The sequence below is a fragment of the Meles meles genome, chromosome 8 (assembly GCF_922984935.1).
Source record: "Meles meles chromosome 8, mMelMel3.1 paternal haplotype, whole genome shotgun sequence".
NCBI lineage: Eukaryota > Metazoa > Chordata > Mammalia > Carnivora > Mustelidae > Meles > Meles meles.
The window spans coordinates 89,990,377-90,005,842 of record NC_060073.1 but is presented as its reverse complement, the minus strand read 5'-3'; the positions used below and the strand labels follow the sequence as shown (position 1 = coordinate 90,005,842).

Genomic DNA, 15,466 nt, shown 5'->3' with positions numbered 1-15,466 from the left:
TTGATAGTTCAGCTTAGACTTGGATTTGAGTGTAGCTCTGCACTTACCAGCAATGTGACTTCTGAGCCTCAGTTTTTTTTCTTTTTTCAAATTTTTGTTTAAATTCTAGTTAATGTATAATGTAATATTGGTTTTAGGAGTAGAATTTAATGATTCATCACTTACATATAATACCCAGTGCTCATCATAACAAGTGCCCTCCTTAATACCCATCACCTATTTTGCCCACCCCCCACCCACCTTCCCTCCATCAACCCTTAATTTCTTCTCTAATATTGAGTCTCTCATGATCTGCTTCCCCATCTCTCTCTTTTTCCCCCTCCCATATATTCATCTGTTTTGTTTCTTAAATTCCATATATGACTGAAATCATGTTATTTGTCTTTCTCTGACTGACTTATTTCGCTTAGCATAATGCACTCTAGCTCAGTCCACATTGTTGCAAATGACAAGGTTCCATTCTTTTCTATGGCTGGGTAGTATTCCATTGTATATATATACCACACCTTCTTATCCATCAGTCGTTGGACATTTGGGCTCTTTCCATAATTTGGCTATTGTTGACCATTCTGCTAGAAATAGCAGGGTGCATGTACTCCTTTGAATCTGGATTTTTTTTATCTTTTGGGTAAATACCTGGTAATGCAATTGCTGGATTATAGGGTAATTCTGTTTTTAACTTTTTGAAGAACCTCCATACTGTTTTCCAGAGTAGCTGTAACAGCTTGCATTCCCACTAACAGTGTAAGAAGGTTCCCTTTTCTTTGCATCCTTGCTAACATTGGTTGTTTCCTGACGTTAATTTTAGCTATTCTGACAGGTGTGGGGTGGTATCTCATTGTGGTTTTGATTTATATTTCCCTGATGACAAGTGATGTGGAGCATTTTTTCATGTGTCTATTGGCCATCTGGGTGTCTTCTTTGGAAAAATGCCTATTCATGTCTTCTACCCGTTTCTTAATTGGATTGTTTGTTTTTGGGGGGTGTTGAGTTTGATACGTTCTTTATAGATTTTAGATACTAACCTTTATCAGAAATTTGAAAATATCTTCTCCCATCCTGTAGGCTGCCTTTTAGTTTTGTTGGTTGTTTCCTTTTCTATGCAGAAGCTTCTTATCCTGATGAAGTTCCAATTGTTCATTTTTGCTTTTGTTTCCCTTGCCTCTGGCAACATGTCTAGTAAGAAGTTGCTACCACCAAGGTCAAAGAGGTTGCTACTTGTATTCTCTAGGATTTTGATGGTTTCCTGTCTCACATCAAGGTTGTTCATATATTTTGAATTTATTTTTGTATATGGTGTAAGACAGTGGTCCACTTTCATTCTTCTGCATGTCACTGTCCAGTTTTCCCATCACCATCTATTGAAGAGACTGTCTTTTTTCCATTGGATATTCTTTCCTGCTTTGTCAAAGATTAGTTGACTATACAGTTGTGGGTTCCATTTCTGGGTTTTCCCTTCTGTTCCATTGATCTATGTGTTTGTTTTTGTGCCAACACCATACTGCCTTGATGACTACAGCTTTGTAATATAGCTTGAAGTCTGGAATGGTGATGTCTCCTGCTTTACTTTTTCAGGATTGCTTTGGCTCTTCAGGGTCATTTGTATTTCCATACAAATCTTAGAATTGTTTGTTGTAGCTTCGTGAAAAGTGCTGGTGGTATTTTGATAGGGATTTCATTGAATTTATAGATTGTTTTGGGTAGTATAGATTTTTTTAAAACTTTATTTATTTTTTTAATTTTTAATTTTTTATTAACATATAATGTATTATTAGCCCCAGGGGTACAGGTCTGTGAATCATCAGGCTTACATACTTCTCAGCACTCACCATAGTACATACCCTCCCCAGGTAGTACAGATATTTTAACAATGTTTGTTCTTCCACTCCGCGAGCATGGCATGTTTTACCATTTCTTTGTGTCCTTTTCAATTTCTTTCATATGTGTTCTATAGTTTTCGGAGTACAGAACTGTTACCTCTTTGGTTAGGTTTATTCCTAGGTATCTTATTGTTTTTGGTGCAATTATAAATGGGATTGATTCTTTAATATTTATTTCTGCTGTTTCATGATTGGCAAATAAAAATGCCACAGATTTCTGTATATTGATTTTATACCCTGTGACTTTGCTGAATTCATGTATTCTAACAAATTTTTGGTAGTCTTTTGGGTTTCCTCCATAGAGTATTGAATCATCTGAAAATAGTGAAAGTTTGACTTCTTACTTGTTGATTTGGATGCCTTTTATTTCGTTTTGTTTTCTGATTGCTGAGCTAAGACTTCCAGTACTATATTAAATAGTATGATGAGAGTGGATATCCCTGTCTTATTCCTGGCCATGGAGGAAAGGTCTCAGTTTTTCCCTATTGAGGATGATATTAGCTGTGGGTCTTTGGTATATGTGAGCCTCAATATTTGTGTCAGGAATTGCAGTCAGGTCCTTGTTTATCCAAAGCCAATTATTTTAAAAACAACCTCACATATGACAAGGTTGGAATCATAGACAGTGCTATCAAGGTATAGCAGCGAGGCATAAAAAGTTTAAGGAGTATGGAGAATGTTTAGGAAAGGTGGGGAAACCAAAGCTATGGGTGATGGTAAACGGGTGATGGGAAAGGAGGGAGAATGAAGTGCTGAATTTTGAAAAAGTGAAGAGAATGAGTTCCTTAAATTCTCGTCTGTTGTGCTTAGCTTTTCTGATTTTCTTTTCACATTTTCTCAGACTTGGTATTTGATTTGGTTTGTTTCTAGAGCAATAAGCCCATTATGATCATGGAATTCTGGGTTGGCTGGTTTGACACATGGGGAAGTGAACATTCAGTTGCTAATGCTGAGGGTAAGTGTTCTGCAGTGTTTGACCCCAAGTAGAGGTGTTTCTGAGTCATGGATCATTCATACATTTCTTTGCTATTTAATTAGCTCATTCAGCCCAAACTATTCATTCAACACCTATGTGTACAAGGACTTGGCTATTCTTAACTGATGAATAAAAATGACCTGGACCCTTCCCCACAGGGAGCTTGTTATTTAGTAGCATTGTCAGGTAATTAAGAAGTAAATCAAGGGTTCCACATCTGACAAGAGCTTTGAAGCAAACAGGTGCAGTGATAGAAAAGAGAGGGACAAGCCTGCAGAGGTAAGGCAAGGTGGTCATGGAAAGGGTCTTGGAAAGGCAACATCTCTGAAGAAGGGGATGCATTTGCTAAAAGTCTTAATAATCTCTGATAAACAGCAGGCCATTGCTATGGCGATGTCAACTAAGTGGTAGTCATTGTCAGGAAATAACATGCAATGATGGTTGAAAGCATGCGTCCTGCAGCCAAAGAGATCAAGATTTCAGCCTCAGCTCTGCTAGTCTGCGTGACTTGCTGCATGATCTGAAGCAGCTTTCCTTGTCTGCTAAACCTCAGTATCCTCACTGAAAATGGGAATTATCATGTACCCTACCTCATAGGGTTGTTGTGGGGGTTAAGTGCGGTAAACAACTCAGAACAGTGCCTGGCTGATGTTGACTTAGTAAAAGTATTTTGCCGCTAATGATATTTTGCTGTCGATGTTATGAAAATAAGCTCACTTGTACCAGAAGTAACGTAAACCAATGAAAAATGCCAGGTAACTGAGGAAAGCCTGCTTGGCCTGAAACAAAAGAAAACCCATCCCCAAAAACAAGTTTTTTGATTGCTTTCATGTCAGGCACTATGGTGTGTTTCTTACCTGTATTCTTTCATCAGTACTACGAGATAGTAGAAATGAGGACTTTCATTTAACAGATAAAGAAACAGAGGCTCTGAGAGAAATATAAGTTGTCCAAGTTAATACGAGTAGTAAAGAGCACAGCCAGAACTGAATCCCATATCTGAATAACTTTTAACCAATTCCCTATGATGGCCAGTGGAAGGTTGATCATACCTCTTAAAGTCATGATAAAAAAAAAAAAAGAGTTTCTGTGGCTAAAGATTGGGAACAGCTACTTATGGACTACTGCAGTGGTTTTATATTACCCTAGAAGGGAGTAATGAGATTATACTTATTATTTGTATAATTTCAGAACATTTAATGAACATTAGATATTTAAGTGACATAAAGTTTCTTAGGCTGTTATTTAATAGATATAAGGTGGAGCTAAATTATGTCTATACTCTGAGGAAAACAACTTTTAAAAAGGCTCTTGGTATTGATAAGACTTGGTTTCCTGGAATAGTTTTGGCCAATTCCACCTATTTTCTCCTTAGAATCTTAGTGGAGTTTGAAACACAAAACAATTAAGTTGATTCTGGGGTGAGGTTGAGAATAAGATTTCACCAAAGACTTCTGTCTTAATTTTTAATTTTTCCTGTGTTCTTGTCTTCTTCCTCTACAGATGTTAAGGAAACTGTGTCCAAATTTATCACATTTGAGATCTCCTTCAATGTATATATGTTCCACGGTGGAACCAACTTTGGTTTCATGAATGGGGCCACATATTTTGGGATACACAAAGCTGTTGTCACTAGCTATGGCAAGTGCTTGCTGATATGGTCACCTCCCAGCATAAGTGGTACCAGAGTTTTACAGAGAAGGTTCCAAAAGCATCTTCTGAGCATCATTGAATTCTTGACTTATAATCTATGTTGAGCATTCAGGATATTCCTGTCTATTTTCCTTTCTTTTGTGATGTTCATAATGCCCCCAGCAGGTTGTCATTGCAGTAGATGGGGTGCCTCAGACCTAGAGCCCTGCTTCACTCATCATATATATGACCCCTTGACTTGAACCTTCTAAGACACACAGAATACAAATGGTGATTGCTGGTACTGATAGACACACCTGGGCAATCCAGGTTGAGGGAAGAAAAGGGTATCCGTTAGAAAGCAAAACAGAAGGATGAGTCCAATGTCTTTGCAGCCTCAGATCCCCAGGAAGGGTTGTGGGGAGTATTCCCAGAGTGACATAACACACCCTCCCCCCTGCCCACACACACACATCCCAGCCTGGGATGGACTGGTCCAGGGCATGGGGAAGATGTATCTTCTCTCTCCCTCTGGTAGCCCTGGCCCATCTCATGCCAGCAGTGCTAAAACAGGTTCTGTTGTGGAAGATTGCCTGGCCAGTGACTCTGGTGTCTTGCAGACTATGATGCTGTCCTGACAGAGGCCGGAGATTACACAGAAAAATATTTCAAGCTTCAAGGACTCCTTAGCTCTGTTTTAGGTACTCAGCAATCACTTTTAATTTGAGGGATGGCTCTTCTCATGAAGTGGAAGGGTGAGGGAAGGGAAGGTTCCCCCATGGGCAGAAGTTTGGAGCCTAAAGGGCAAGGGCAACCTTAAGTTCAAATCCAGGTTTTCCCACTTAAAAGATGAGGGGCTTTTCACGAGTGTTTCAAGCCCCTCAGGCCTGTTTCCTCACTAAAATATGAAGACAGTGATATTCATCTCCTCTAATGACTGTGAAGATTAAATCATTTACTATTTGTAGATCTGTTGGTATGATGGCATGGTACCCTTACATATGATAGCAAAAATAAATCCTGTTAATAGTCCGCTATGTGCTAGAAAGTGAGCACTGGCATTGCCAGAAGGCACAAGGTAGATTTCTTGCTCCCTGAGAGCCCTCAGTCCCTATGACCAACATTACCTTATAGAGCTCTATAGCTATCAGTTACCATGCACATAAAACTCGTTCCAATTTAGTTATTTCCAGTTTCGCATCACTCTTGGAGAAGTATACACATGTGCTAGGATAGGACCCATTTCTCTTGTTGGCCCTGGGATATGAGAGTTCACGGTAGGGTTGGGGAAATTTGGAGAAAGCAGTAGTTACCTCAGGCCCTTCTTGCCCCATGCCTTATTTTCATTCTAGGATTGCCTCTGCCACCTTTGCCCAAGGTCACTCCCAAGGCTGAGTATCCTTCTGTGAAACCATCCCTTTACTTGCCACTGTGGGATGTTCTACAGTACTTACATGAGGTGAGTACTGCCTGGCACTGGAATGGGGGGCTGGCTACTGGGGACCTGTGGGAGAGAGCTTTAGGCCACAGAGTAGAGATTCTTTCAAGGACTTTTTATGGGAAGGGTGAAAATAAATCTTTTAGATTTTGTCCAAATTTAGAACTGTGGGGTAAGAACCACAAAATTTTTCTCTGGGTAGACTGTAAAGGAGTTTGAACTTGAAGAATGAGTGGGGGTGGGGGAAAGCAGAATATTAGAGGATCCTGTTTCCCAGCTCAAATGAACCATCTGCTAGATGTTCTTAGGGACTGCATGATCCGTACAGGAAACACTGAGAGCCAGGAACCCATAAAACTGAGTTTCTGACTCTTCTTCACCAGCAAATAGGTCAAATCTCTGAACTTTTATGTGTCCGTTCTCTCCCTTTAAAATTAGACTACCTGTCCTATTTTGAAGAAAAGGTGAAAATTGCTTGGAAAATATTAACTCTTGAATTCATATTAGTTTCACTTCTGCTATCTCTGTTTTAGATAAGTACAGTTATTGGCACATAGTGTAGATGCTAACTTAAATGTTTGCTTTAGTGCATAATTCTTATTCGACTTCAGTTATGTTAAAGTACAGTTTATTCACTCCATTAATTCTCATGATTACAGCAATTGTTCCCTCTATGATGCTCCTACTATCCCCTGAGTTTCCTGGTCAGTGGAGATCATGAAAATCATCAAATAGCGTGGGTTTAATATTTCTTACCCAAAGAACTGTTGGGGACCATTAGGATGTACAACAAAAAATGACAAGGGCCTGAGGAAGAAGGATCCCAACTTCTCATCACCCTGGCCCCTGTTTCTGCCATGTCTCTCTCATAGCCAGTTATATCTCAGACACCAGTCAACATGGAGAACCTCCCTATAAACAGTGGGAATGGCCAGTCCTATGGATTCGTGCTTTATGAAACTTCCATTTGCTCTGGAGGTTCTCTCCATGCTAATGTTCACGATACAGCACAGGTAAGTGTCAACAGACTGTAAATGGAGGTAAGCAGAACCGGACTCTGTTATTGGGGCAGGTAGTCACTGGTTAGCTTTACTATTAGGTGGTATTTTCAAGCACCTATTATTTGTGAGGCATTGAGAATATAAAGTCAAGCCAAAGAGATTTGTTTTTGGCTTTGTCACAACTTAAGCCTATGAAGTTCTTCTGTTCAGCTTCTAGCCATCTGTGATCACCAAGGCTAGTCTCTTCCTTCAAAATGACCTGCTTCCTAAACCAGAGCCTCTCTTCTTTCTTCAGGTGGGCCTGTAAGTCTGATGCTGGCACTTCTTTTGCAGGTTTTTTTGAATGAGATAAGTATAGGACTTCTGGATGATCATACTAAGAAGTTGAATATTCCTAAAATCAGGGTATGTGATTCAAGAGTCTTTCTTGGTGCTGCCCTAGACATCTGACTCAAAAGCAAGCATAGCCTGGTCCTGAGATAGAATACCACCTTTATCTGCACTGCCCTTTGGTATTGCTTCTCACTTGGGGTTCCATCAACAAGTGCTTAGGGCTATAAGCATAACTGCTCTCCCAGGTCCAGGTGTAGCAGAGTTGCAACACACATGCTACAGGGTAAATGGAACTTCCCCGTTAGGCCCTGAGTCAATCATTAGCTGCTGGTTGGGTCTCTGATCAAAGCACACAGCTGAGCCTCTCTGCCTTTCTTAAGGCGGATCAGCAGATGAAAGGGAAGATTGAGTTTGGAACAGGAACACAAAGGGTCCTCATGAGAGAGAAGGACTGCTGTGCTCTGGAGACCCCTTTTCTCCCATTTGCTTGTCTTTCTATTTGGGACTCAGAGAAAAGAATGTGTTGGAGAGTAAAAACTCTGCGAGGACATGTAGTCTGTGTAAAATGGTCTATCCCAAGCAGGAATGCCAACTTCCTTCTTTTTTCTTTTTCTTTTTAGGAATGTCAACTTCTAAGGATCCTGGTAGAAAATCGAGGACGAGTCAATTTTTCGTGGAAAATTCAAGATCAACGGAAAGGTGGGAAACAGGCTGTAATCTCTCTTTGTAGTTGCTTGGATCCTCAGATCGGGACAATGTTGCTGTTGGGAGGAGAAAATGAGTCCCTTGAGCAGTGGGATGACTAGGTCCCTGGACGAAAGGCTCCCTCTCCATTGTCCTGCCATCTCCAGTTCTCCTGAGGGGAAAAGCAGAACAGTTAGATAGGGCCCTCACCTATTGTAGAGCCGGACCCAGTCTCCCATTGGGAATTTCAGAGAAAGTACTGATACTAAGTGGGAAACTTTCTTGGTAATATGGAACCATGTAACAGGAAACTTTCGGTAATAGCAGGTCCGACTTTTGCCCTCCTGGCTGATTCCTTGTCACAGGCATATACAGTCTGAATTTCTTTATCCCAGACACTGGAGAATGTCCAATCCCTGTATTTTTTTTTTACTCTCAACCTGCAGGACTAACTGGTTCAGTTACCATCAATAAGGTTCCCCTGAATGGTTTTGCTATCTATTCTCTGGAAATGACAATGAGCTTCTTTGAAAGGTAGGTTCCTCCTTATGCCTAAACCTTTGGAGGGATCAAGGGGCTTATAGATATCAAACTCTTTGCAGAGGAAGAGCTAAAATCCGAACAACTGATTTACCCAGGATTATAGAGTGCTTTGGGGTCAGGACTAGAACCCTAAAACAAGTCTCCCGACTCTTGATTTTAATGCTTCTAGTCTAATACATCTCCTAGTCTCTGGGTGGGGAAATCTAGGGTCAGTGTATGCACTAGAGTGGGGAAAGGTCTTTTCTCTTCTTCAAGGCTCTGCTCTTCCTCCAGACTCCGCTCTGCCACCTGGAGGCCTGTCCCAAAGAACTATTTGGGCCCTGCCTTCTACCTTGGTACCTTGAAGGTGGACTCTTCGCCCAAGGACACCTTCCTGAGTCTACTGGTAGGTGAGCTGCCCTCATCTGTTCTGGTGTCCCAACCACCTCTTCTTGTCAAAAGAGGTTTTTTTTTAATATATTTTTTATTTATTTATTTGACAGAGAGATCACAAGTAGGCAGAGAGGCAGGCAGAGAGAGAGGAGGAAGCAGGCTCCCTGTGGAGCAGAGAGCCCGATGTGGGGCTCGATCCCAGGACCCTGAGATCATGACCTGAGCCGAAGGCAGCGGCTTAATCCTGAGCCGAAGGCAGCGGCTTAATCCACTGAGCCACCCAGGTGCCCCGTCAAAAGAGTTTTAAAACAAAGCTGTAGTGTTCCTGGCAGGAATGCCTCCCTGTTTTCCTTGTTTTTCTGTTCTTCATTTCTAACAAGACTTCCATTTCTCAAACTTCCTAATTATCATTATTTAAAAAATCTTAAATCAAAACACAATAAAAAACCTGAAATAATAAGATGGAGAGAGCAAATGATGGAATTTCTCCTTTCAACCCACCTTCCATTCCAATTACTTTCTACTTTTCAGAACTAAACACTACCTGTGTCACTGGACCAAAGTGGGCTGCTCCTTCGTGAGTTATAGACAGTCTACACCAAATGGAGTTGCATCACAAGTCATTTATTTATGCAAATGAGGTTGTGGGGAATAATTTCCAAAGTCCTGTCTCCCTGAAGATGGGAAAGCAGACTCTTTTATTATTGCTTGGGATGAATATTCAGAAGGGGTTTTTAACACCATGAGGCTGAGGTCATTTCTGGCACTTTCTGGTTTATCTGCACAGGTGTGGCCCTCAAATATTTCTTTTTCTATTCTAGCAGTCTGTTATTTTCTTTCTAAAAGGTAAAATTGACAGCTCAGCAGAAGCCTCTAGGAGTTAGTTCCTAAAAGATAACATTGACAGGCAGAAGCTTCTACTAGAAATTTCCTGAATTCAGGGGTTAGGCTGGTGACATTAACAGTTTGTGGGATTTCATATATAAGTTTGCCTAAACATATACACAATTACTTTTTACACTAATGGGTTCACTCCCTAAATTATATTCTGCAACTTGCTTTTTAAAAATATTATACCTCCTATAGCTTTTTATGTATAAATGCACATAATGAATGCATAGTTCAATAAATTATCACAAAGTGAACACCATGTACTTCTTTTGAGATAAAAAAGTAAAATATTTTCAGCACCCTTCCCAATCACTATCTCTCCTTGTCCCTTAAAGTGAACCATTATCTAGGGGTGTCTGGGTGACTCAGTTGTTAAGCGGCTGCCTTCATCTCAGGTCATGATCCCAGTGTCCTGGGATTGAGCCCCGTGTTGGGCTCCCTGCTTGGAAGGGAGCTAATTTCTCCCTCTCCAGTTGTCCCCTATTTCTCCCTCTCCAGCCCCTCCACCCCCACTTGTGTTTCCTTTCTCACTCTCTCTTTCTGTCAAATAAATAAATAAAATCTTAAAAAAAAAACATATTAGGGGTGCCTGGGTGGCTTAGTTGGTTAAAGCCTCTGCCTTCAGCTCAGGTCATGATCCCAGGGTCCTGGGATTGAACCCCACATCGGGCTCTTTGCTCAGCGGGGAGCCTGTTTCCCCCCTCTCTCTCTGCCTGCCTCTCTGCCTACTTGTGATCTCTGTCTGTCAAATAAATAAATAAAACCTTTAAAAAAAAAAACAGACTAAAAAAAGGTGAACAATTACCTTGACTTCTAACACTTCAATTCAGTGCTTTCCCTTGTACTTTGTGTAAATTGAATTGCATAGCATGCCTTCTTTATTTGTGTGCCTGGTTTTTTGCTAAAATTCAGCCATTAAGTGATGTTGTGGTGATTTATTCATTTTCAGTATTGTATGGGGTTCCATTTCATAAAATTCCATACTTTATTTAACCATCCTACTGTTGATAGACATTTGTATTATTTCCAGTGTTTGGTTATTATAAATATTAAGACTTCTTTTGTGTTAATGTTTGCTACTAGACATCTTTGTCATGTCTTGGTACCAAGTTTTAAGACCCCCATAAATGATTTGGGAAGCAGAGTCTCTGTAAGCCTGGTATTACTTCTTACATGTTTGGTAGATTTCACTAGTGGAACCAATTAGGGCTAACATTTTCTTTGTGGGAAAGTTTTTAAGTGTGGATTAAATTCCATCAAGATTGAAGTACTAGTCAGATTTTGTTTAAAAGTGAGTTTTCATAAAATTTATTTTTCTGGGAATTGTTCCATTTCCTCTGAATTTTCAGTCTATAATGTTTAAATTTTTCATTTTTAGTATCTAGACCATCTGTAGTAATGTCTTTTTTGTCTTGGTAAATTTCATCAGAATATTACCAAATTATTAATCTTTCAAAGAATCAATGGTTGGCTGTGACTTCTACCATATTGTACAGTTTTTTTCTGTTTCATTTCTGCCATTTTCTTTATTATTATTATTATTTTGTTCTTTTGTGAAATCCTGCATCATCTTTGCAAATTTTTTATAGATCTGAAATTATTTTAAAATAAAAATATATTAAACATTTTAGTTTGTTTCTAACACATATTATTTCAATTGTTCAACTTTTTTTTTTAAGATTTTATTTATTTATTTGAGAGAGAGATAAAGCACGAGTGGGGTGGAGGGGCAGAGGAGAAGGAGAAGTAGACTCTACTGATCCGGGAGCCCGACACAGGGCTCAATTCCAGGACCCAGAGATCATGACCTGAGCCAAAGGCAGATGCTAACTGAATGAGCCACCCAGATGCCCCACAACTTTTAAATACTAATAATTTCCCTTATCACCTAGTCCTATTATTTTTCATTTTAAAGTTTTTAATTCAAGTATAATTAATATCCAGTGTTATATTAATTTCTGGTGTACAATATAGTGATTCAGCAATTGTATTCATTTCTTGGTGCTCATCAAGATAAGACTACTCATAATCTCCTTTATCTATTTCATCCCTTCCTCCACCCATCTCCCCTCTGGCAATCACTGGTTTGTTCTCTGTATGTAAGAGTCTGTTTATTCACTTGTCTCTTTTTTCATTTGCTCATTTGTTTTGTTTCTTAAGTTCCACGTATGAGTGAAATCATATGGTATTTGTCTTTCTCTGTCTGATTTATTTCACATAGCATTATACCCTCCAGGTCCATCCATATTGTTGCAAATGGCAAGATTTTGTTCTTTTTTTTTTGTGACTGAGTAATATTCTATTGTCTACACACACACACACACACACACATGCACACACACACATACATTCTTTATCCATTCATCTTTCTATCGACACTTGGATTGCTTCCATATTTGCTAATGTAAATAATGCCATAATAAACATAGAGGTACATATATCTTTTTGAATTAATGTTTTTGTTTTCTTTAGTTAAATACCCTGTACTAGAATTATTGGATCATATGGTGATCCTATTTGAAATTTTTTGAGGAACCTCTGTACTGTTTTCCACAGTAGCTGTGCCAGTTTGTATTCCCACCAACAACGCATAAGGGTTCCATTTTCTCCGCATTCTTGCTAACACTTGCTATATCTTATTTATTTATTTATTTATTTATTTATTTACTAGCCATTCTGAAGGTGTAAAGTGTTTTGTTTATTCTACTTTTTATCTTAGGAGTTATCTTCTTTCTTTTTATAATTTCTTGAGATGGGTGCTTAGATAACTGACTTTTAGTCTTTATTCTTTTAGGCGATTTTTCATTTAAGTATGAATTCAGTTGTATCCCATAAGTATAAAACATTTATTGAGGTGAAATTTACATTAACATAAAATTAATCATTTTAAAGTGAACAATCCAGAGGCATTTGGTACATTTACAGTGAATGCAACTCTTCCTTCTATCTAGTTCCAAAACAGTTTTATAACTCTAACAGGAAACCTTGTACTCATTAAGCACTTTCTTCCCCTCCCCTTAACCGCTGACAAACAATAATTTTCTCCCTGTGTCTATGGAATTGCCTATTCTGGATATATACTCCATAAGTTTTTATATGTTTTATTTTCATCACCACTCAATTCAAATATGTTTTAACTTTCCTCATGATTTTTGCTTTGGCTTCTGCGTTATTTAGAAGTGTACATGTTTCTTGGGCACCTGGGTGACTAAGTGGGTTAAGGCTCTGTCATCCGCTCAGGTCAGATCTCAGGGTCCTGGGATCAAGCCCTGCACTGGGCTCTCTGCTCGGCAAGGAACCTGTTTCCCCTCTTTTTCTGCCTGCCTCTCTGCCTACTTGTGATATCTTTCTGTGTCAAATAAATAAATAAAATCTTTTAAAAAAGAAGTGTACATGTTTATTAATTTCCAAATATTTGGATACTTTATCGTAATTTTTTTGTTATCAATTTCTTTTTTTTTTTAAAGATTTTATCTATTTATTTGACAGACAGAGATCACAAGTAGGCAGAGAGGCAGGCAGAGAGAGAGCAGGGGAAGCAGGCTCCCTGCTGAGCAGAGAGCAAGATGCGGGGCTTGATCCCAGAACTCTGGGATCATGACCTGAGCCAAAGGCAGAGGCTTTAACCCACTGAGGCTCCCCTTGTTATCAATTTCTTGTTTAACTGTACTGTGGTCTGAGAATTTTAAAATATAACAGTTGTTTAGTACAATATAGAGCCAAAGTTATAAAGATTATTGTGTATACTTGAAAGAATAGGTATATTCTGCATGTATTAGATCAATGTTCGATATATGTCAATTAGTTCAACTTTGTTAATTACCTTATTTTAAATGTTTTATGTCTTTATTGATTCTTGTTTGCTTTATCTATTAGCTACTGAAACATTGTTTGAAAATTTTCCATTATGGTTATGAATTTTGTTTCACCTGTTATTTTATCAATTTTGCTTAGATATTCTGAATCTATACTTTTAGCTTTTATATATATCATTATCACTTAGATTAAGAATTTCATTGAGAGATGTTCCTTTTTATCTCTAGTAGTGCTTCTTGCCTTAATGTCAAATTTTTAATTTTAGAATTTTCATTCTATAACTTTAGACTTTTTTTAATAGTTTCCACTTCTCTGTCAAAACTCTAGCTCTTGTCTGTCATCCCTATGAGCAGACTAACTTAATAAGCATACTTCTTTTAAAGCCTGGTACTTATAAATCCATTATCTGCATCACCTGTGCATCTATTTTTATTGTCTATTGTTCCCCGTAGTTTTTTAAAATTATATTGTCTTCCCCAACCCCATCTGCTTGATTTTTTTGAGTTCCAGAAATTACATATGAAAACTGCTAGAAATAACTTAAAGCCCAAGATGCTATCAGGAATTTACATCCACCTCTGGAGTTGATTCAGTGCATTAGTAATCACCTCAGTACAATTATGAGGACAGAAATGATTTGAATCAAGGCTTTCATACAATGGCCAGACTATTTCTAGTTCACTCTTCTCCTTGGGTATAGGCAGGCGGTCAGGATCACAACCCAGAGTGTAAATTATTTAATAAGGTTCCTTGGTATCCAATTTTTGCTCCCTAAACTTGTGAGGCTATAGAAGTTTCTGCTAAGCTTCTCAGCCACCTCTTCCTGAATAAGCAGATGCCACTATTGGAAAAACTGTCTCAATGTCTTCTTGTCTCTCAGTTTTCTTTGCCGAGATCTTGGTCCTATCACTCATCATGGTATTGTGAGCAGATTTTTAAAAATGTATAACTTTTATAACTTCTTAGCTTTATCATTCATCTTTATTATCTAATACTTATCTCTGGAAACAGAACAACTTCTTTTAAAAAAACAAAACAAAACCATACCATTATATATCATGGGTCAGGAACAACAGTAGCATTAGCATTAAAGTTTTGATTCATGTTTTTCTCTGTCACCCCTAGATCAGCTACATCTTAGTAGAGCTTCTCGAACATACCATTCTAAACTCACTGCCACTTCCATCGCCACAAAGCATTGAGTCTTGCTCTCACTCCCAAAGGTGCCTTAGGTTTTACTTTGCCAGTGTGAATCCGTTCCTATGTCTCAAGACTCCATTCCTTCCAGACCTGGAATTCTGGATTTGCATTTATCAATGGACGTAATCTTGGGCGATATTCAATTATTGGACCCCAGAAAACACTTTACCTTCCGGGTGTTTGGCTTCATCCGGAAGACAATGAGGTGAGTCATCCCTACCCCTGCTTTTATGTTTCATGAATGTTGAGATCTGCCTTCATCCCCAGAATACAGTTCAGTGTCTTTCTCATCCTGTACTGAATAGGCTTACCCTTTCTTACTGTTAGCCTTTCTTTTTTTCCCTAGATCATCCTGTTTGAGAAAAAGAAGAGTGGGTCATACATCCAAACTACAAATGAACCCATCCTGTAAGACTGTGTTATAATATATTTCTAGGATTGTTAGAGTTCACCTACAAGCATTTTTTTTTTAAGTAGGAAGGTTTAAGTCGAGAGTATCAGTGTTGCCTACAATAGCCAAAATGTAAAACTAAGCTAAAAAGTAACAAAGGAAATTGTTACGAATATTATAGTATATCCATGTGATGCCTATTTTGAGGCTTTAAAAAGTCTTCAAAATCTTTAATGACTGATTTACCTAGTTAAATGCCTAATCCTTAGCATATTCTTATTCTCTAATCAAATGTGCCTTTAGGAAGAT

At 38.6% G+C, this 15,466-nt stretch overlaps 1 protein-coding gene across 1 annotated transcript in view; it reads left to right on the top strand.

The window, feature by feature from the left end:
• Positions 1 to 15,178, top strand: part of GLB1L3 (galactosidase beta 1 like 3) — a 41,358-nt gene extending 26,180 nt beyond the window's left edge. Inside the window, exons 10-20 of the mRNA XM_046016668.1 lie at positions 2,751 to 2,835; positions 4,360 to 4,497; positions 5,109 to 5,189; positions 5,841 to 5,947; positions 6,799 to 6,939; positions 7,261 to 7,332; positions 7,881 to 7,959; positions 8,391 to 8,478; positions 8,761 to 8,872; positions 14,855 to 14,971; positions 15,113 to 15,178. Of these exons, the coding sequence (XP_045872624.1) occupies positions 2,751 to 2,835; positions 4,360 to 4,497; positions 5,109 to 5,189; positions 5,841 to 5,947; positions 6,799 to 6,939; positions 7,261 to 7,332; positions 7,881 to 7,959; positions 8,391 to 8,478; positions 8,761 to 8,872; positions 14,855 to 14,971; positions 15,113 to 15,178 (1,086 nt within the window). The remainder of the gene's footprint in view (positions 1 to 2,750; positions 2,836 to 4,359; positions 4,498 to 5,108; positions 5,190 to 5,840; positions 5,948 to 6,798; positions 6,940 to 7,260; positions 7,333 to 7,880; positions 7,960 to 8,390; positions 8,479 to 8,760; positions 8,873 to 14,854; positions 14,972 to 15,112) is intronic.
• The last annotated feature ends 288 nt before the right edge of the window (positions 15,179 to 15,466 follow it).